Source organism: Myotis davidii, unplaced genomic scaffold (genome assembly GCF_000327345.1).
Source record: "Myotis davidii unplaced genomic scaffold, ASM32734v1 scaffold176, whole genome shotgun sequence".
Lineage (NCBI taxonomy): Eukaryota > Metazoa > Chordata > Mammalia > Chiroptera > Vespertilionidae > Myotis > Myotis davidii.
Window position 1 is genome coordinate 1,092,417 of NW_006287911.1, and position 18,176 is coordinate 1,110,592.

General features: G+C 36.6%; 1 protein-coding gene across 1 annotated transcript in view; it reads left to right on the plus strand.

Moving 5' to 3' along the window:
• Window positions 1-6,265: 6,265 nt before the first annotated feature.
• BAZ1A (bromodomain adjacent to zinc finger domain 1A) overlaps window positions 6,266-18,176 on the plus strand; it is a 105,982-nt gene continuing 94,071 nt past the window's right edge. The window contains exon 1 of the mRNA XM_015561312.1: window positions 6,266-6,472. Coding sequence (XP_015416798.1) covers window positions 6,266-6,472 — 207 coding nt within the window. The remainder of the gene's footprint in view (window positions 6,473-18,176) is intronic.

Here is an 18,176-nt window from a genome sequence, read left to right on the forward strand (position 1 = left end):
GTAACTGCAGCAGTATTTGACTATATTCTGCGCAGTGAGAAAACCTGAAGTCATTTTCAAGGTCCACCATTTCTTACTTCTTTTCAGTCGGGTCAAGTTTCTAAGCTTTCTAAATCTCCATTTTCCAGCTAATGAAAATAGAATTCCACCGAGTCTCCTATCTACCTACTCCAGGACTTCTGTGAGGATCAAATGAGATGAGGCACGGGAAAATGCTTCACAGACATTTGGTTAAAGTGTAAAATGTTTGCACTTAGCTATAAAGCAGTGGTTCTTAACCTTCCTAATGCCGTGACCCTTTAATACAGTTCCTCATGTTGTGGTGACCCCCAACCATAAAATTATTTTTGTTGCTACTTCATAACTGTAATTTTGCTACTGTTATGAATCGTAATGTAAATATCTGATATGCTATATGTGTTTTCTGATGGTCGCGACCCACAGGCTGAGAACCACTGCAAAGCAAGTCGTGTTCCTGGACTGAAGAAACTCCAAGGAGGCTAGTCACTAGGGAGAGGAAGCCAGGTGTTGCTATGTGACGTCATTACCCAGCACCCACAGCCACTGTTTCCGGGCTGGGCTGTGGGCCGCATTTTGAACCATAGGAGTCTTGGCAGCATTGGCTGCGATTTGGTGGGATGTCGCTCTGGGGTGGTGGCAGGGCCTGTGTCCCACTTGGGGGAAGCCGAGTGTTGCTTTGTTGGCACCAGATCTGTGGTGCTATTTCTTTGTACTAGTAAATGGCCAGTGAGTGTCATGGCAGCTCCTGCATTGAGTACCTGCCCCCTGGTGGTCAGTGTGTATCATAGCGACTGGTCAGATGGTTGGAGGGACACTTAGCATATTAGCCTTTTATATATAGATAGATAGTTAATTTTATCAGTCTTTTCCATTTTATTGTTATCTATTGCATCGTGCTCAGGCAGGCTTTCTCTACAGTAAGGTTAAATAATACAAACATTTTCTCCTAAGAGTAAAATTTTAAGTCAGAATAATATGGCTTACACTTTCATGTTTCTTTTCCATTTAGTATATATTCCATATGAAACTTATTTTGAAATAAGACATATGATAGAGAGATATTATTGATCTTTTTTCCCAAATAGTTTGCACAGTTGACCCAATACAATTTTGATCCCTCTTACCCCACTGATTCAAAATTCTACCTTTTTGAATTCTAAATTCTTAGCTATACTGAGGCTATTTCTGGACTTTCTCTTTGGTTCCATTGATTGATCTGTCTATTCTCCCTTCCCTTTTCTTAAAGCAAAACAAAGTTTATTTACTTCGAGGGCAAGGCAACACAAACCAGTAAAAAAAAAAAAAAAAATTAGTTCACTGACCCACTAAAGGAGATTATTTTCCAGAGCAACTAAACGTTTTACAATCCCACCAGCAACAAGTGATTCAGTTTCTCTGCTTTCTTGCCAGCATTGTTGTCATTATTTATTATTTTAACCATTCTAATAGGTGTGTACTAATATCTCATGTGGTTTTGATTTGCATTTCCCTGATGGCTAATGATGTTGAACATCTTTACATATGCTTTATCTGCCATCCACATATCCTCTTCAGTGAAATGTCTGTTCATGTCTTTTGTCCATTTTCTAATAGGGTTGTTTTTTAACTGTTGAATTTTGAAAATTCTTTATATGTTACATTAAATTTACATAATCCCTTTGGTGGTGGATATTAGTTTGCAAATATTTTCTCCCAAGTCATAGCTTGTCTTTTCATTCTAGAAAGGGGAGAGGTCTTTCTAAAGAATAGGAAATGGAGATGAGAAAAGAATGATGAGAGCAGCAGACATACAAAGGTGCAGAAAAAGTGTTCCTCTTACCAGGGTGTTGGGTGTTATGGATCTTGATTTTCAGGTGTCAAGACTAAGAACTCTTTGCCTAGCCCTAGGTCCCAAAGATTTTCTTCTTCTAAAAATTTACAGCTTTTATGTTTTGTATTTAATTAAGACTATGATCCATTTTGAGTTAATTTTTGTAAAAGGTGTGAGTTTTAAATTGAAGTGTATTTATTTATTTTGCCTATAGCTATCCAATTACTCCAGCACCATTACTTGCTTTAGCATCCTTGTCAAAAATCAACTGAGTATCCTGCTGGGGAGTATCTGTAACTCTGTTCCATTGATTTGTGTGTCTACCTCTCTTGTTTATTCTTTTTTATTTTTATAGATTTACAATATGTTTTTGTTTCTGGTAATATAAGGTCCTCTCATTACTTTTTTTCAAAAGCGTACTTGCTTTTGTGAGCCAGTGCAGCCTGCTGTAAAGAGCATAGGCGCCAAAAACAAGTGGCTCCTCTACTCCAGTAGCTATGTGACCTTGGGCAAACAAACGAAAATCATTAAATTGGTATTTTCTCATCTGAAAATGAAGTTGTGAGCCCTAAACTACTTACAGTGCTATAATATCTGACATGGAGTAAATGTATTTATTCTTATTGTCATAAACAACCCAAATTTTTTTACTGGTAAGAAACGTACTTCCCGCTCGTGCAACAGGCCAGCGTGGTTGTTCCTGAGTGGGCAGCTCCCTGGAGCAATTCTCTTCTAAACTGTGGTTCCATCTTACTTCCAACTTGTGTCTCCACCTTCTCTAGGTCTTTGGAATATTATCACTTAGTTGACAGGAGAAGAGAAGGGGGAGTAGAGAAATGCTTGAGAATTTTCCGCCCCCTGCTTTACAAGTGGCATTTTCTCCCATATTACAGTGGCCAGAATTCAGTCACATGGGTCCAACTAGCCACAAAGGAGGCTTGGAAGTGTGTTCTGTGTACCCAGGAGGAAAGGTAAGCACATGCGAACACACATAGCAGCAATTTCTGCCTGGAAAAACGCTTAATAGTGTTCGGGCCTAGAAAGGGGAGAAGTCTTTCTAAAGACTAGGAAATTAAGATGAGAAGGGAATGATGAGAGCAGTAGGCATACAGAGATGCAAAGAAAGTGTTTCAAGCAGAATAAATATCAAGTGAGAATTCGGGCCTCTTTTTGAAGGGGATCTTGCTTCCCCTATATTTTCCAAATGGTTACTGCTACTGTACAGGAAAGTTTTCTTGTAACCAAACATCTTTCTGAACCTCTCTTATTAGTGGTAATTTTTTTTTAGGTGACTCTTGGTTTTCCAATTAGATCATCTACACATAATTATAAATTTCTCTAAGATTTTAATATCATACTTCTTATTTATTTTTCTTGTTTTATTAGCCAACTTCCTGAATAGATATGAATAATAGCAACAATAGTGAGGATTTTTTTTATTATTTCAAATTTTGATAGAAATGTAATTAAGGTTTTAATGTAAGTTTCAAATTTGCTATGTATACTTCATTGTGTCTTCATTTATACTTTTGTTGTTGTTTTTTTTATTACAGTGAAGATCAGACAGTGAATTTTATCAAGTTCGTTTTTGTTCCCTCTCAAAGCAATCTTGGATTTTTACTCTTTTGATCTATTAACGTATTGAGATGTATTTGTTGATCTAATGTTGAACCATTTGTACAGTCTCAAAATAACCTTCTTGGTTAGGGTGTGTTATTTTGTTAATATATTACTGGATTTTATGACTAATACTATATTTGGACTTTTTTTGGCATCAGTTTTCATTCATAATATTGCTCTGTGGTTTTCTTTTTCTGTGTGTGCTATGTGTTTCAGATTTTGTTCTCAGGATTACGCTAACTTTGTAAAATAAGTAATAAAACTTTCCATGGCATTGTATTTCTAGAATAGACTAGATAGTATGGATTATAATGTATATATGCCTTAAAGTTTAGATAGAATTCACATAGAAACATATATAAGTCTAGAATCTATATTTACTCTTTATGGATGAGAAAACTTTGTTTCCCAAGGTTTTATGTGCCAAATGGGAAATTTAAAAACCCAGTCTTACAAAGGCATTTGCTTTCTGCAACAGCCTATTGTTTCTCTAGCATGATTAATTATCCTTAACTATTGTACGGATGTCTGGCAAATAAGGGATGCATTTTTCTCATTTGAAAGAAGAGAATTTACCAAAGCTTCAATAATCTGACAGGAGGGGAAGTGAAACTGTTCTGTATTTGTGAATTTCCCATATATGATCACGCAGTGGTTAGCTGTCCCTCCCATCCAGCTCCCATTGCAACTTCACTTTCAGCCTATGAGGGAGGACCAGTCAGGCTTACAGTCTCTCTTTAAAATGTCTTCTGATTATGAGACTCCTTTCTGCTACCAAAAGCCACTAGAACCTGATTGGAGTTCATCTTTGAGTTAATGTCTTTTCTCTCCTGAGGCCTGGAGAGAATGTAAGGGGCAGAGCTCCTCTGGCCTCCCTGTTCTTGTAGACACCACAACATTTACACATTACACTTTGAAACAGATAACTTTCTCTAAAGCCTATTGAGAAAATAATAACTTCCCTGTATTTTCAGGCCTCAAGCTCAGTACATAGAAACAATGACTCTATGTTGTAAGGCAGAGCAACTTTTGGTCTTTTCTTGCTTTGCTCACAAAGCCCAATAAGTAGCAAATTAAAGAGCTGTGATGGCTGTCCTTTGCCCCTGTTCTACCTGACAAAATTTATTGTGTCTATTTGAACCACTTAATATCAAAATCTTTTCAGATATAAAGAGGATATCACCAAAGAAAAATGTAAATGACAAACATGCAAAAAGATAATCTACCTCATTAACAATCAGAAAAAGGCAAATTTACAGTGTGATGTTATTACGTACATACGAGAACGGCTGAAAAGAAAGGCAATACCAAGTATTAGTGAGGATATGCAGCCGCTGGGACTTATGTAATGATGCTGGTGGGAGTGCCAATTTACATAACCACTTTGGAAGACAATTTGTTTCCATTAATGCTAAAAATAAGCATATTCTGTGACCTGACAATTTCACTCCTATCTACATATTCATCAGACATGTACAAGAATATTCATAGATAAAACTATAAGCAACCCAGTGTTCATCAATAAAAGAATGGATAAATTTGGTGAATGTATATGATAGAACACCACAGAGTAACAAAAATGAATAAACTACAGCTATGTGTAACAACTTGGACAAATCCCATAAATATTGGGGTTCAGGCTATGTTTTCTTTCTCTAAAAAATATTTTTATTGATTTCAGAGAGGAAGGGAGAGAGATAAAAATATCAATGATGATTATAAACTGATGAACAAAAATAGATACAGAGGCAGAGCAGCATTAAACAGATTGTCAAACTACAGCAGGAAGGCTGGGGAGGATTGGGGCAGGTGGGGGGGTGGGCAGTAAGAGATCAACCAAAGGAGTTGTATGTATGCATATAAGCCCAACCAATGGACACACGACACTGGGGGGTAGGGGAGGCTGGGGGAAGGTCAAGGGGGAAAAAAGGGCGACAAATGTACTACTCTTTGTAATACTTTAAGCAATAAAAAGAAAAGTTAAAAGAAAAGTTAAAAAAAATATCAATGAGAGAGAATCATCAATCCTGCATACCCCCTACTGGGATGGAGCACGCAAACCAGGCATGAATTGAACTGTGACCACCTGGTTCATACATTGATGCTCAACCACTGGGCCACACCAGCCGGGCTATGTTTTCTTTCTTTACCTGGGTAGTTGGTGTGTATGTGTGTGTGTACAGTACACACATTCTCAGACTCCTGAATAGTATATTGAACATAATTTTATCTTTTTTTAATTTCTTTTTGTTGTTTCTTTTTCTTTCTTTTTTTGATTTTATCTTTTCTTAATGATTTAGAAGCACTATAATAAACATTGTTATTACTGGGCTGGAATACACTTGATTTATGTGGGACTTTTTGTCCTAACATTAAGTTACTCTAAATTTATGCTTTTAAAATTCTTGTATCTGCTTCTGAGTATGTATCTTGAGTCAGAAGCAGTTCTGAGTCACCTGATAAGTGGTAGAAATTATGTCTGATTTCTGTACTAGCTTATAGTTACTTCTATTTTCCAGTAAAATATATGACACAATGAATATGAATATATCATCTTGTCTGTATTAGAAAGATCTTAAAAATGTGAAAAGAAAGATCCTAGATGATTTCAGGAAAAGGCAGCCAATTTTCTGACTTACTCAACATCTCACTGTGATGACAGTATTCACAGGAGAAGGTCCCTATTCCTTCTTCTTAAAGATACTCATGGGTATACTGTAGACATACCATTCTTTTAAAGCTAGGCTAAGGAGATTTCTCATCCGTCAAGCAGGAGTTCCCAGGAGTGCTTAGCATGGTTAATGCTGTAGAGAAATGGAGAGGCATGAGGACTGTAAACAAGCTTTGGAAGGAAAACAAGGTATCAAAGGGTTAGAGAGAATGGGTGCTGTGGAGTGTGGTGTGGAACAAGAAAAAGGAATGGAAACAGGGACAAGTAGAGGCATTTTTCAAGATAAGTATGAGTATAATTGCATGGAAGTGGAAGAGGCAATAATTGATATTTACATGGAAGTTGAAGAGGCAATAATTGATTAAGCCAGATTTCAAAGGAGACTTGTGATAAAGACAATCTAGGTAGAAGGGTTAAGCTTGGGAAAGTAAATTTTTCTTTATTTGTGTAGATAGGAGGCAGGGGATGGGGCAAAGGAGTTGTCAGCTAATAAATATGAGCACCAAGAGTGCAAGGATCTTCTGTTTTCTTCCCTGATGTAGCCCAAGTCTCTATAACAGTGTCTGGCATATAAAGGCACTCCGAAATACTTGTTGAATGAATAGACTTTGACATCTAATCAATCTGAATTTAAATTTCACCTCTTCCATTTACATACTGTGAGAATGTGGACGATTTCTTTACCCTGCTAAACTTCAGCCTTATTATCTATAAAATGAGAATAATAATATAGAATGTATTTCTATATATGTTTGTAACATAGACCTTTAATATGAGCCACTATGACTTTCTTATATTTAAATATTAAGCTCAGTACTTGGCAAAGTGTTTTATATCCAGCAGTTGCTCTCAAAATGATTTTTAATTCAATTTTTATATTTCACTATAAAAAATAAACTTGTGTTATTGTAAATCACAATATTCTTAAGTATTTTTCAGAAGCTTTCTAGTTGTGGAGATTTAATTTTGTTAGAATAACATAAAATACATATTTTATTTTTATAAATTTATAAAAATACCTTTTTCTAAAAGTTAGTTATAAAAACTAATTTGTTTTCAAATGTTTTATTCTTAAGCACTTAGCTCAAATACTTTGCAGCACATTCTGGCATTTTCTTTAACTTCGTCAACAATTCAGGAAGGCAGCTATTGTGAAACAGGGCTAAAAGGTAGCTTTTGGGGATAGAAGGAGAAATGTAGGTGTATATGTAGCATACAGAGGAGAAGTCAATATCAACTTTCAAGTAAATAACTTTTATAAAGTCAAATTGATTTTACCTAAATTAATAATGAACAAAATTAGTGTGCTCATAATGCTTTACAAGTTTAAAACTTAACTGCTCACTTCTCACGCTAACATCTACATTTGTTGCTGTAGGGGTTGCCCAAGACTCTTGCTTACAGCCTAAAATGAGTATAATTGCAATTGTTATAGACATCAGAAAAACCCTGCCTATGATTAAGAGATAACCATCACATGACAACTCTAAGTGCATTTACACTTTGAACTACTTGGAAGCAGATAAAGGCAAAGTAGTATTATATTATTTATTTTTTCTCAGAAGTCAGCATCCTAAATCTCACAACTATTTCTTGATTAGTCATAGCTGAAAAAATTTTATGATTGAGTTATATTATTTCTGTCCTACAGAAACTTTTGGAGACTCTGACACAAACAAATAGGACATATAACACAAAAGCGCTCTACCAAGAATTCAAACCACTATCAACATTCTTGCCCTGGCTGGGTGTCCAGTGGTTAGTGTCGGCCCTCAGACCTGAGGGTCTCAGGTTGGATTCCCAGTCGAGGGCATGTACTTCAGTTGCAGGTTCAATCCCTGCCTCAGTGGGGGCATGTGCAGGAGGCAACCAATCAGTGTGTCTCTCTCACATTGATGTTTCTTTCTCTCTCTCTCATCCTCTCTCTCTTACTCTCTCTATAATTCAATGGAAAAAATATCCTCAGGTGAGGATTAACAACAACAAAAAGATTCTATATAGTTGTAAAATTTCTATTAATTAGTAACACAGAAAAAGAGTGATAAGATGCTAGCTCTGAGGGGATCACAGTGTTGGGAAAATTGTTTTTTAAGGATAAGGCGGACTTGCATGCTTTAGTAGACCAAAAGAAAAGAATAACTGAAGTGGAGAGATATTAGAGAAGGAAATCATATAATAAGGTCCTGCAGGTTGAGAGAAATGTGATAAAATGCACAGATAGAGCCCTGGAAAGGAGAAGACAATAGGGAAGGAAAAAAGAGTGGGGTGAGAACGAAAGAATATTTGGATTGAGAACAGAAGTCATATTGAATGGCCCAGATTTTGTAAATAAATTAGGAGGCAGAGTGAGTGTTGAGAGCAAGTTAAGGCTAAGAAAGAGACATTTTGGCAATAATCAAAGAGTAGCAATGGAGATGGTGAGTGGTCCGATTCTGGACATACTTTGAAGGTAGAACCAATAAGATTTCTGGAAAGATTAGATGTGAAATGTGAGAGAAAGAAAGGAGTCCAGGACTGGCCTTGAGCAGCTGAAGAGAGAGATACCATTAACTCAAATAGAGGAAACTCAGAGAGAGGCAGTGTTTAAAAATCTTTTGTGCATCCTGTTATATCCTTCCAGCCTTCCCTCTTATTCCAATGCTGCCCAATGATCAACTCTATGCAGGCATCAACCACCTTCTCTCAGGAGCAACATAATGTCACCTTGCCTCTCTCACTCCCTGCGTAATAAAGGGATATCTGCAGAAACCAGCTCTCCACACACGTGCAACTAGAAGCACGTGGTACAACCTTGAGCAATGGTAGACAAGAACTGATGGATAAATTCTTTCCTCTTTCTTCTTCTTCACTCAAATACAGAATCGTGAGATATATTTCATAAGGCCTCTCACAAGGTTCCTCAGATCAACCAAACAGTTGCCCGTGGCATCAGTCAACTGAATAATGCATTCTTATATTGACTTTTCTTTCTTGTCTATGTTGTTTGCCCTGAGCCCCTTATTCTATTCCCTAAACTCATATTCTCCAATAAACTATCTTTGTCTAAAGCTCTGCTTTGAAGGGAACCACAGGCATCAAATGTGGCGCTAGAAAGCAAACCCTTAGGTTGGAAGCTTGGGGAAAATGAAGAGGTTTAGAAAACCTGTTGTAAGGGTGTTCAATAGAACAGCAACATGAGATGACCTAGAAAGGAGTTTAGCATGTCTGCGAAGGCCCTAAGATTAGAGAGCATGTTTTTGTAGTATCTTGCAATGATCAACCAGGAAGAAGCAATAGAAAAAGCAAATGCTGGGGGTTACTTACAGTAGAAGAGAGAGGTATTGTGGAGTGTTGGTGAGTATCTTGGGCATCCTATTGCTTGCACTGGTACTTGAATAGAGGAAAAAATGTCAAGGGACTTATTTATTTAGTAAATGTTAATTACCTACTGTGTACCCAGAAACCTGAGTAGCTTTTGTTATCTTATTTCTGGAAACAGTTCCCTAATTTATAGCCTCAATCCTGATTTCTCTTTTGATTTCAGAGTCCAGTCTTCCATCTGCCTGTGGGGCATCTCTCCTTTGATGTTCCATATCTAAAACTGAATGCCTCATCTTTCTCCCAAACCTATCTCCTATACCTAATCACCCCATTTCTGTTAATGATGGTATTACCTTTCTAGTCTTTCATGTCTGAAACTTTTGAGTCATCTCTGGCATTTCCTCTCCCTTCCTTAATGCGTCATCAAGTTCTGTCACTAAATATAGGTATATCTTGGCGATCTTGTGGATTCAGTTCCAGACCACAGTAATAGAGTATCACAATAAAGCGAGTTGTAATCTTTTTTTAAGAATGCTTTTATTTTGAAATATTTTTTATTGTTTTCTTTTATATATATGTTTTTAGAGAGAGAGGAAGGGAGAGGGATAGAGAGATAAAAGCATCAATGAGAGAGAAACATCATTGATCGGCTGCCTCCTGTATGCCCCCTTCTAGGGGTCGAGCAGGCAACCCAGGCATGTGTCCTGACCAGGAATCAAACCTTGATCTCTTGGTTCCGAAGGCAATTCTCAACCACTGAGCAGCACCAGCTGGGCATGAGTTGTAACCTTTTAGCTGGTGGAGTATCTTGCCTTCAGTTTGTAAAAAATGCAACACCTGTGAAGCTCAATAAAGTGAGGAGCAATCCAATGAGGTATGCCTGTACTTACTTATACTGAAATATTTCCCTGGCTTTTCTTTCTTTCTATTGCCAAGGCAGTGCAGGCTGTTGTTATTTCATACTTGTACTCCTATGCCTTTGCAACTGGTTTCCCTGCCCCCAGGCTCTATCCAATACATTCAGCCTTACATACCACACCCAGATCAGTCTTTATAACATGTCAGTTTGATGAGTCATTCTCCATCTCAAAAATCTTGAAGGAGCTGAGGTAGAGTCCCTAAGGAAACAAGAAGACCCTAGAGGAGTTTACATTCCAGTAAGAATGGGTGCAATTACCAGTAACTACACAGGAGGCGACCCTGATTAGCGAAGGCTTCCTGGAAGAGTGAGGAGAGAAGAGAATGTATGGAAGAAAGTCTGGAAACCCCAGGTTAGGGAATAGGTTGTGGAGAAAGAGGTGATGCCAAGGAGACTCGGGACAGTTCAGAGGGGCGGGAGAACCAGGGGACAGTGTGCCCCAGAGGCTAAGGTAGGAGAGAATGTCAAGGAGCAGAGTCAACAAGGTGGACTCTTCCCTGGTGAGAGTCTATTGGATTTGGCATTAGGAGGACAGAGTGAAGAGTAGTTTTAGAGGAGTGTATAGGGAGGCTATGGAAGGTTCAGAAATAAAGAAGTAGAAACAAGGAACATAATATTCCTTTTTAAATCTTGGCTGAGAACAGAAAAGAAACAGTGCTGAAGATAGAGATATACTTAATTTTTACCCGTACAATGATGGAGACTTGCACTAGATTACAGCCCAAGGGCAGAGATCTCAGTGGCGAAGGAGAGCTTGATATTAGATAGAGGGCAGTGGACTGATGGAGCAAGATCCTAAGCACATCTGAGAAAATAGACTCTAATGAGGGGGAAGTCTACAGCCATACCACCCTGAACGCGCCCGATCTCGTCTAATGAGGGGGAAAAGTCATTGTCCATTTATAATCATCTTATTACTTACATACTAATTTTGGCTAGATATGTTATGGTTGTATGTGGTTATTGAATGACTAGATGAATTTATGCAATTTGGCAGCTGGATAAAGCATTACAAAAAATTCTAGAAGTAGAAGTTGCTAATAACCTTAGTTTGAAAGAGTGAAATCACTCTTAAGGTTCAAAGATATCTTTCAGTATCACCATGAAAACCAGCTGAGAATGAAGAATATTTTCTGATTGGGAACTGGATGCATTCACTTTCTGCTGCTGCTCTAACAAATTACCAGAAATGTAGTGGTAGGTCAGAAGTCCAACAGGTCTCCCTGGGCAAAAATAAAGGTGTAGGCAAGACTATGTTCTTTTCTGGAGGCCTCTGGGGGAGAATCCTTTCCCTTGCATCTTCCAGCTTCTTTCTAGAGACCACCACATTCCTTGGTTTCTCCATCCCAACCCAGCAACCCCTCATCTCTCGCTAACTTTTCTTCAGTCATCACATCTATCTCCGACCACACCCAGGAAAGTGTCGTCACTTTTAAGGATACAAGTGATTAGATTGGGCCCACCGGGATAATCCAGGCAAATCTCCCCCGTCTCAAGGTCCTTAACCTTAACCACATCTGCAAGTTTCTTTGGCCCTATAACATATTCTCAGGTTCTGGGAATTAAGCTGTGGACATCTTTGGGGGCTCAGTTCCCACAGGGGAACTGAGGGTAAGGTCTTTATTTTAAGATAGAGGTTTGAAATGGGAAAAAGAAATGTGTTTAGTACTGGGGGACGAGAGGGAGAGATACACATCGATTGGGGGAGGGGGAAAAGAGAGACAGGTCGATTCGGGGGAGGGGCGTTGGGGGGGAGAGATTGATCAGAATCGAACCTGGGGCCCTTCATTCCTCAGGCAGATACTCTATCCACAGAACCAAACCTGCTAAGGCAGACATTTGCTTTTTGCACTTAAAATAGGCAAGATGCTAGTTCTGGTAAGCAAACTGGTTCCTAGATTCTAAGAAGTTTTTGAGAAACAGTTTACTAATAGCTTAGAGAGAAGTTAATCTATTTTTCAGTTAGGCTCAGAAAATAAGAGATGGGTGTTTTGACCTAAATATTTAGACTAGAGAAAATAGGATAGTAGCATTACTCCTGGTTTCTAGGTATGATGATAGCAACAGAAATAAAAGAGAGAAAACTCTAAATATTTTATTTTACAGGCACCCGTAGTATTAGAATATATTTCACTAGGAGCTCTTAGATTAGAATTTAGTAACAATATATTCAGATATGGGTTCTGAATTTCAACTGTGTTAATTCTCTCTCTGCATCTAAAATTGCCAGGTAGTTTATAGATGCATGCATTATAATATGGGGCTAGTCATTGGTGTTAAACTTGGTAATACCATGCTACAACCACAAGAGCTAACTGGTAGAAAAAAAAGATATGGTCCTAATTATAATGTTATTAATTGAATATTATAAATATTAATTATTTAAATGTTATAAGAAAATGAAATGACATTGTACTTTTTATAATAGGGTTGGAGTGCCTACTATGTTCTAGGCATTATAGTAAATATTTAAAAAATATTTTTAAAATTGTATAGTAATATTTAAAATGCTATCTGATAGTAGGTTATAGCCTGAACCCTAAAGGCAAAGTAAAAGGCAAACAAAGTATAGTCCATTTTATACTCCAGTATTAACAGAATTTAGTCAGTAAATGAGATGGAAAGCATTAGTGCAACTTTTATCTGATAGCTATTTTACTAAACATAAACTAAAACTTAAAAATTAGTTTGGCAGTTGATAAAAATAAGAAAAAAATCTGTAATTTACATTTTAAAACCTTCTACTTGTTTTTTTTCTGTGTCTTAATTTAAAAACAATAATAAATCAATTTGGCTGATCATTAGTAGGATTTGTTCTGTAAATTGATATATAACTAATCATTACCATAAACAATTTAGATAGCTTTTCAGAAATGTGTAATCTAAATTCCATTTCCTGTTAAGATAAAAGCAACCATCTGACTCTATTTATTTTACTGTAATCAAATTAAATTTGTATTTTATATATCTATCTAGCCACTCATCTATCTAACAAATATGTATTGGACTCCTGTCATGGGAAAGGCACTATGCTAGGTCCCATAAAATGCTTAACACAGACTTTTTTTACTTTTTATTTGCAATTCTAAACTTATTCCCAGTTGTGACGTGAAAGACTTTATTACGTCAGCTATCTGTCCTGACCGGCCTCTTTACCGTCTGATCTCTGTATCTTAAAATTTTTTACTCATCTTTCCACAATGTCCCCTATTATCCCTGTCCCCTGACAATTCTTTTTCCAGAGGCAACCAGTGTTATTTTCCTGTGTAACCTTTCAAATGCATTTTATGTATCAAGCAAATATGTATGTATTAAGTCTCATACATATTTTTCTGCATTTTGCTTTTTTCTTTAAATGTCATTTTTTTTATGTCAGACTACACCACTGAATGGACATATTATAATTTTTTAATTATGGACATTTCCATTAATTTTAATATTATGCTGTTCCAAAATAAAGAGTCTTATGTTCAGTCATATTTGCGGGATATCTTTCTAAAGATTGAATTTCTGTGTGCATTTGTAATTTTGGCTAAATATTGCCAATTTGCTCCTTATGGAGGTTATGCCTGTTTCCCCAGACTTTGGCAACATATGATGGTGATCTTTGCAAATCTGAAGGATGAAAAATATCATCTCAGTGTAGTTTTAATTTGTATTTCTCTTATTATAAGTGAGGTTATGAATGTTTATATGTTTTAAAAACTATTTGTATTTCCTTTTCTTTTTCTCTTGGGTTACTAGTATTATTGCTTATATGATAGAGAAATAGGAAATTATATATTAGGGAAATTAGCCCTCTATCAGTGAGTTGCAAATAATTTTCTTCCAGCTTGATATTTGTCTTTCACGTTTGTGGTAGCTTTTGTGATGCAGAAATTTTTATTGTATAGAATTAATTTATGAATTTTGGACTTTGTGCTACATTTAGGCTTTCCCGACTCTTGAGATAATTTTTAAAAAGTCTTCTTGATTTTCTATAGTACTTCTCTGATTAACAAACATTCTTGATCATCACAAGTTTTACATTTTTTAGTGCACTGGATCAAGTTCCCTGCTTCAATCTATAGCTAAGCTATATTAGCAAATCATCCCATGGAAATATAGAATACTGGTAGTAATAAGGAGCTTGGACTCTGGAGTTGATAATTGGAGTTTTTCTACTTCTGGGCTGTATGACCTTGGGCATGCTACTTAATTAACCTCTCTGAGCCTCAATGGCTTCATCTGTAAAATGGAAATTATAAACAGTACTTAGTTTGTTGTGAGAATTGCATGAGATGATTCATTTAAAGCCCTTAGCATAATGCTTGACAACCTGAAAGCATTCATTAAATGTATACTATTACTGTGATAATGATGATGCCCACAGACTCTTCTTTCAACCCTTACCATCCCATAATTCATTACTTTAGTCACAAGGGGTTGAATTTAAAAAATGCAAATCTGCTAACATTATCACTTCTGCATTAATAACTCAATCTCTTCTAAGCATGTAGTTCTCAACCATGGCAGTACATTAGAATTGCGTGCATAGAATTTTAAACTCCAAACACTTAGGTCCTTATCCCAGAGACTGTTTTAATTGATCTAGGGTGTGGCCCAAACATTAGTATTTTTCAAAAACCCCTTTGGTGATTTCAATGGTCATCTAAGTTCTAGAATCACTATCCTAACACTAGGCTAGTGATTTCAGATAGGAAATGAAACATATTCATTGCTTCTAAAAAATAATATAGAGAAATCTTTTATAGTAAAATGCCATGAATTAGTTAGGAAGACATTAAGAAGAGAACATGGAAGAGTTGAGACAGGTATCAGAGATGTGGAGGAAGAGAGTTTCAAAGTTGAAGGTATTTTTCTTGGAAGAACTTAGGGCAGCTTTACTCTAAATACTTTAATAACTACTACTTAGAGGTAAGGAACATAAAGTGTTTATATTTGTTAAATGTGTTAACTGAAGAATTTAAGATTCTTACTACCCCTATTGCTTTCCTGGATGATTCTCAAAAATAAATTATTTCTGATCATGAGTAATATATCTGATTCCTTGCACATTTTAGCAGTTTAAGAAGGATTTAAAATGGCATTTTGGCTCATTTATAGATACAGAGTAGGACACAGAAGAAAGTTAGATGTTACTGAATCCAAAGAAAGAGCAGCATAGTTGAGAGACTGGACAAGGAATGAGGAGGCCAAGATTCAAGTTCCCGAGCTTCAGCTGGTTACCTCAGCTGCAAAATGAGAAGAGTTCCCTAAGGTTTCTTTCAGCTGTCTCATCAAGTTATCTAAGTAAAGCCTTTCTTAATCAGTCAATAGAATACAGGGAATTTATTCTGGCCCAAGATTTTAAAATTTGTATTCCATAGTCCTTTTTTGTCTTAGCTGTGTAAGGCAGTATACCTTCTCAAATATTAAACTATGTCTTGATGATACTAGATTAATACACGTCCTACCTAACCAGTATATTTTACATTTAATGAGGGGCCATTGGTGTCTTCATCCAGAGGGGTGACTAATGGAGGGTTGGGGGGTGGGGATGTGTGCATCTTGAGACTTGCCAGGATACGTTGGAACATAAGCTTTCTGTTGCCCTTCAATGCATGCCCTGTGAATGACTTTCCAGTCCCCCTTCTACATTTTCTTCGAATCCTTTCTACTTCTCTTTTTGTATTACATTACTTGTGATCGTTGGGATTCACAAAATTCTTGTATTGGTTGTCTTTACATTATCTCTTCCCCACAAGAGTGTACATTTTTTGAGGCGAGGATACATTTATTTATATTCCTTACATGAGCTAGTACAGTGTCTTGGCACATAAAAGGAGTCTGACAAATGTTTAATTGAATTAAGTTGTTAAAAATTATTTCAATTTCATTTTTTCTCTTATCTTTTTGTGTGATAACGTACCTTTCATAATTTGCGTTATAATATTTCAAAAATTTTTACCCTGTGCTATTACACAAAGTCTTATTTCACAACAGTGCCCTTTACTTTCTGAATACAGCAATGAACTTTTCACTCTCAAAAGCCTAGAAGTAGTTATTAATAAAGCAAGGAAGTAATCATGATACCAAAATAAAAAAATAACATATTAGGTAAGCTTTTAATAGTAAATATGTAGGATAACTTAAAGTGTTATTTTGAGTAGCTTAGGTATGCTATCAATTTGGTTAAATATTATAAACACATCAAAACTAAACTTTTGAATGTTAATTGTAAGTTACTAAACTTACATTATTCTGAGTTAACAATGAATATCTATGTATATAACATTAAGTATCACAAACCATTACAATAAATCCTATGTATGTAACTCAGAATTGAGATACTGAAATTTGAGTATAGCAGTAGGGAAATTGAGTATGATAGTATTTTGATGAAGTAGAATAAAATGTTAATATTAAGTTAGTATAAAAAATCCAATTGTTTAAAATCTGTATTCAATACAATAAGATCAACATTATTTTTGATCATGGATTTAACAAAATTAACAGCTTGTCAAATAGTGAGATACAAGAAATATAAATACTATTTGTTCAGAGAAAATTTCATGTTTTTAGCTTAATAGTTAAGCTGGGATTTCGAATTGTGAGAATGTTTCAATAGTGGTTGAAAATTATCTACCCTTTGTTCCCCTTTTGAATCTGACTTTGTGGGCTCTTGAGAGAAGTTTAAAAATGGTAACTCTTGAGATTTGGATATACACATTTTCAGCTCCAATGTTCACGTGTACTTAAAAGATGATCCCAAAGAGTTTCTAGAACTATGATCATTTCATAGTATTGGTAATTAGTTGCATCCTTTGTTGAATAACTGTTCTCCAAACTTACTGTCTTTTAAATTAGTTCTTTCATGGTAGCCTACAAATAAGCAACTATCAAGGGCAGAGCGAAAAAGGCCTTTTAAAACAAAGCTGGCAAACATTTGGAGTTATCTGGAGTTTGGACAATTCTGTTTAATTCAAAAGTCACGTGTTATGTGCACTAAAATTCATTTCTGAAATGAATTTCACAGATATGGGGAAAAGTTGCTTTGGAGGAAATTTCACTAGTAAATCCACGATCTTTAAAACTCTGAGTGAGTGAATTAAATATTGACCATTTGCAAACTATCTTCACGGCGTACCCTAGGTATTACTTTCTAAAGGTGTGTTGTTTTAGTTTTAAATATTTGGGGGTCCAGGGGAATGATGACGTTTTCTAGCATACACTTTTTTGCTCTTTTCCTCTGCTAAGTCTTGGAATTGCCCTCTCTAAGTATTAAAGAGAACTGCTGTCAAGAAAGGTATTTCCTTTTCAAGATGGACGTTTCACCCAAGCAAAATATTGTTTTAGACAGAATTCTAATTTTGAAGAAGAAACTATCAAAACACTTTTTATTCCTGATTCCTCGTCCCGCGTTCAAAAAATACAAATTAAATCTTAATTGTAATCTTCGCCCATCGTGTAACCGAGCGATGGGGCCAGACTTGAGGGCGAAGGCTTTACTCGGGGAGGGACGTGCGCGTGAACCCCCGGCGCTCTCCCCAGATCTCCGGGCCGATAGTCTCCAACATGGAGGATGCTTCTGATTCTTCGCGAGGGGCTGTTCCATTAATTAATAATGTGGCTCTCCCAGGCTTTCCGCCGTCTCTTCCTGTATCAGTGACAAGCTGCAAAAGTCACCGAGCAGCCAATAAAAAGGTAGCAGCGAGAAGTGCAAGGCTCCTCCCAACAGCTCTTCCTCCTTCGGAGCCGAAAGTCGCTCAGAAACTTCCCGGGAGCTCCGCGAGGCGGGGAAGTGGCGGCGGGACGCGATCCCACGCGGGGCCAGGCCGTGGCAGCTGAAGCTT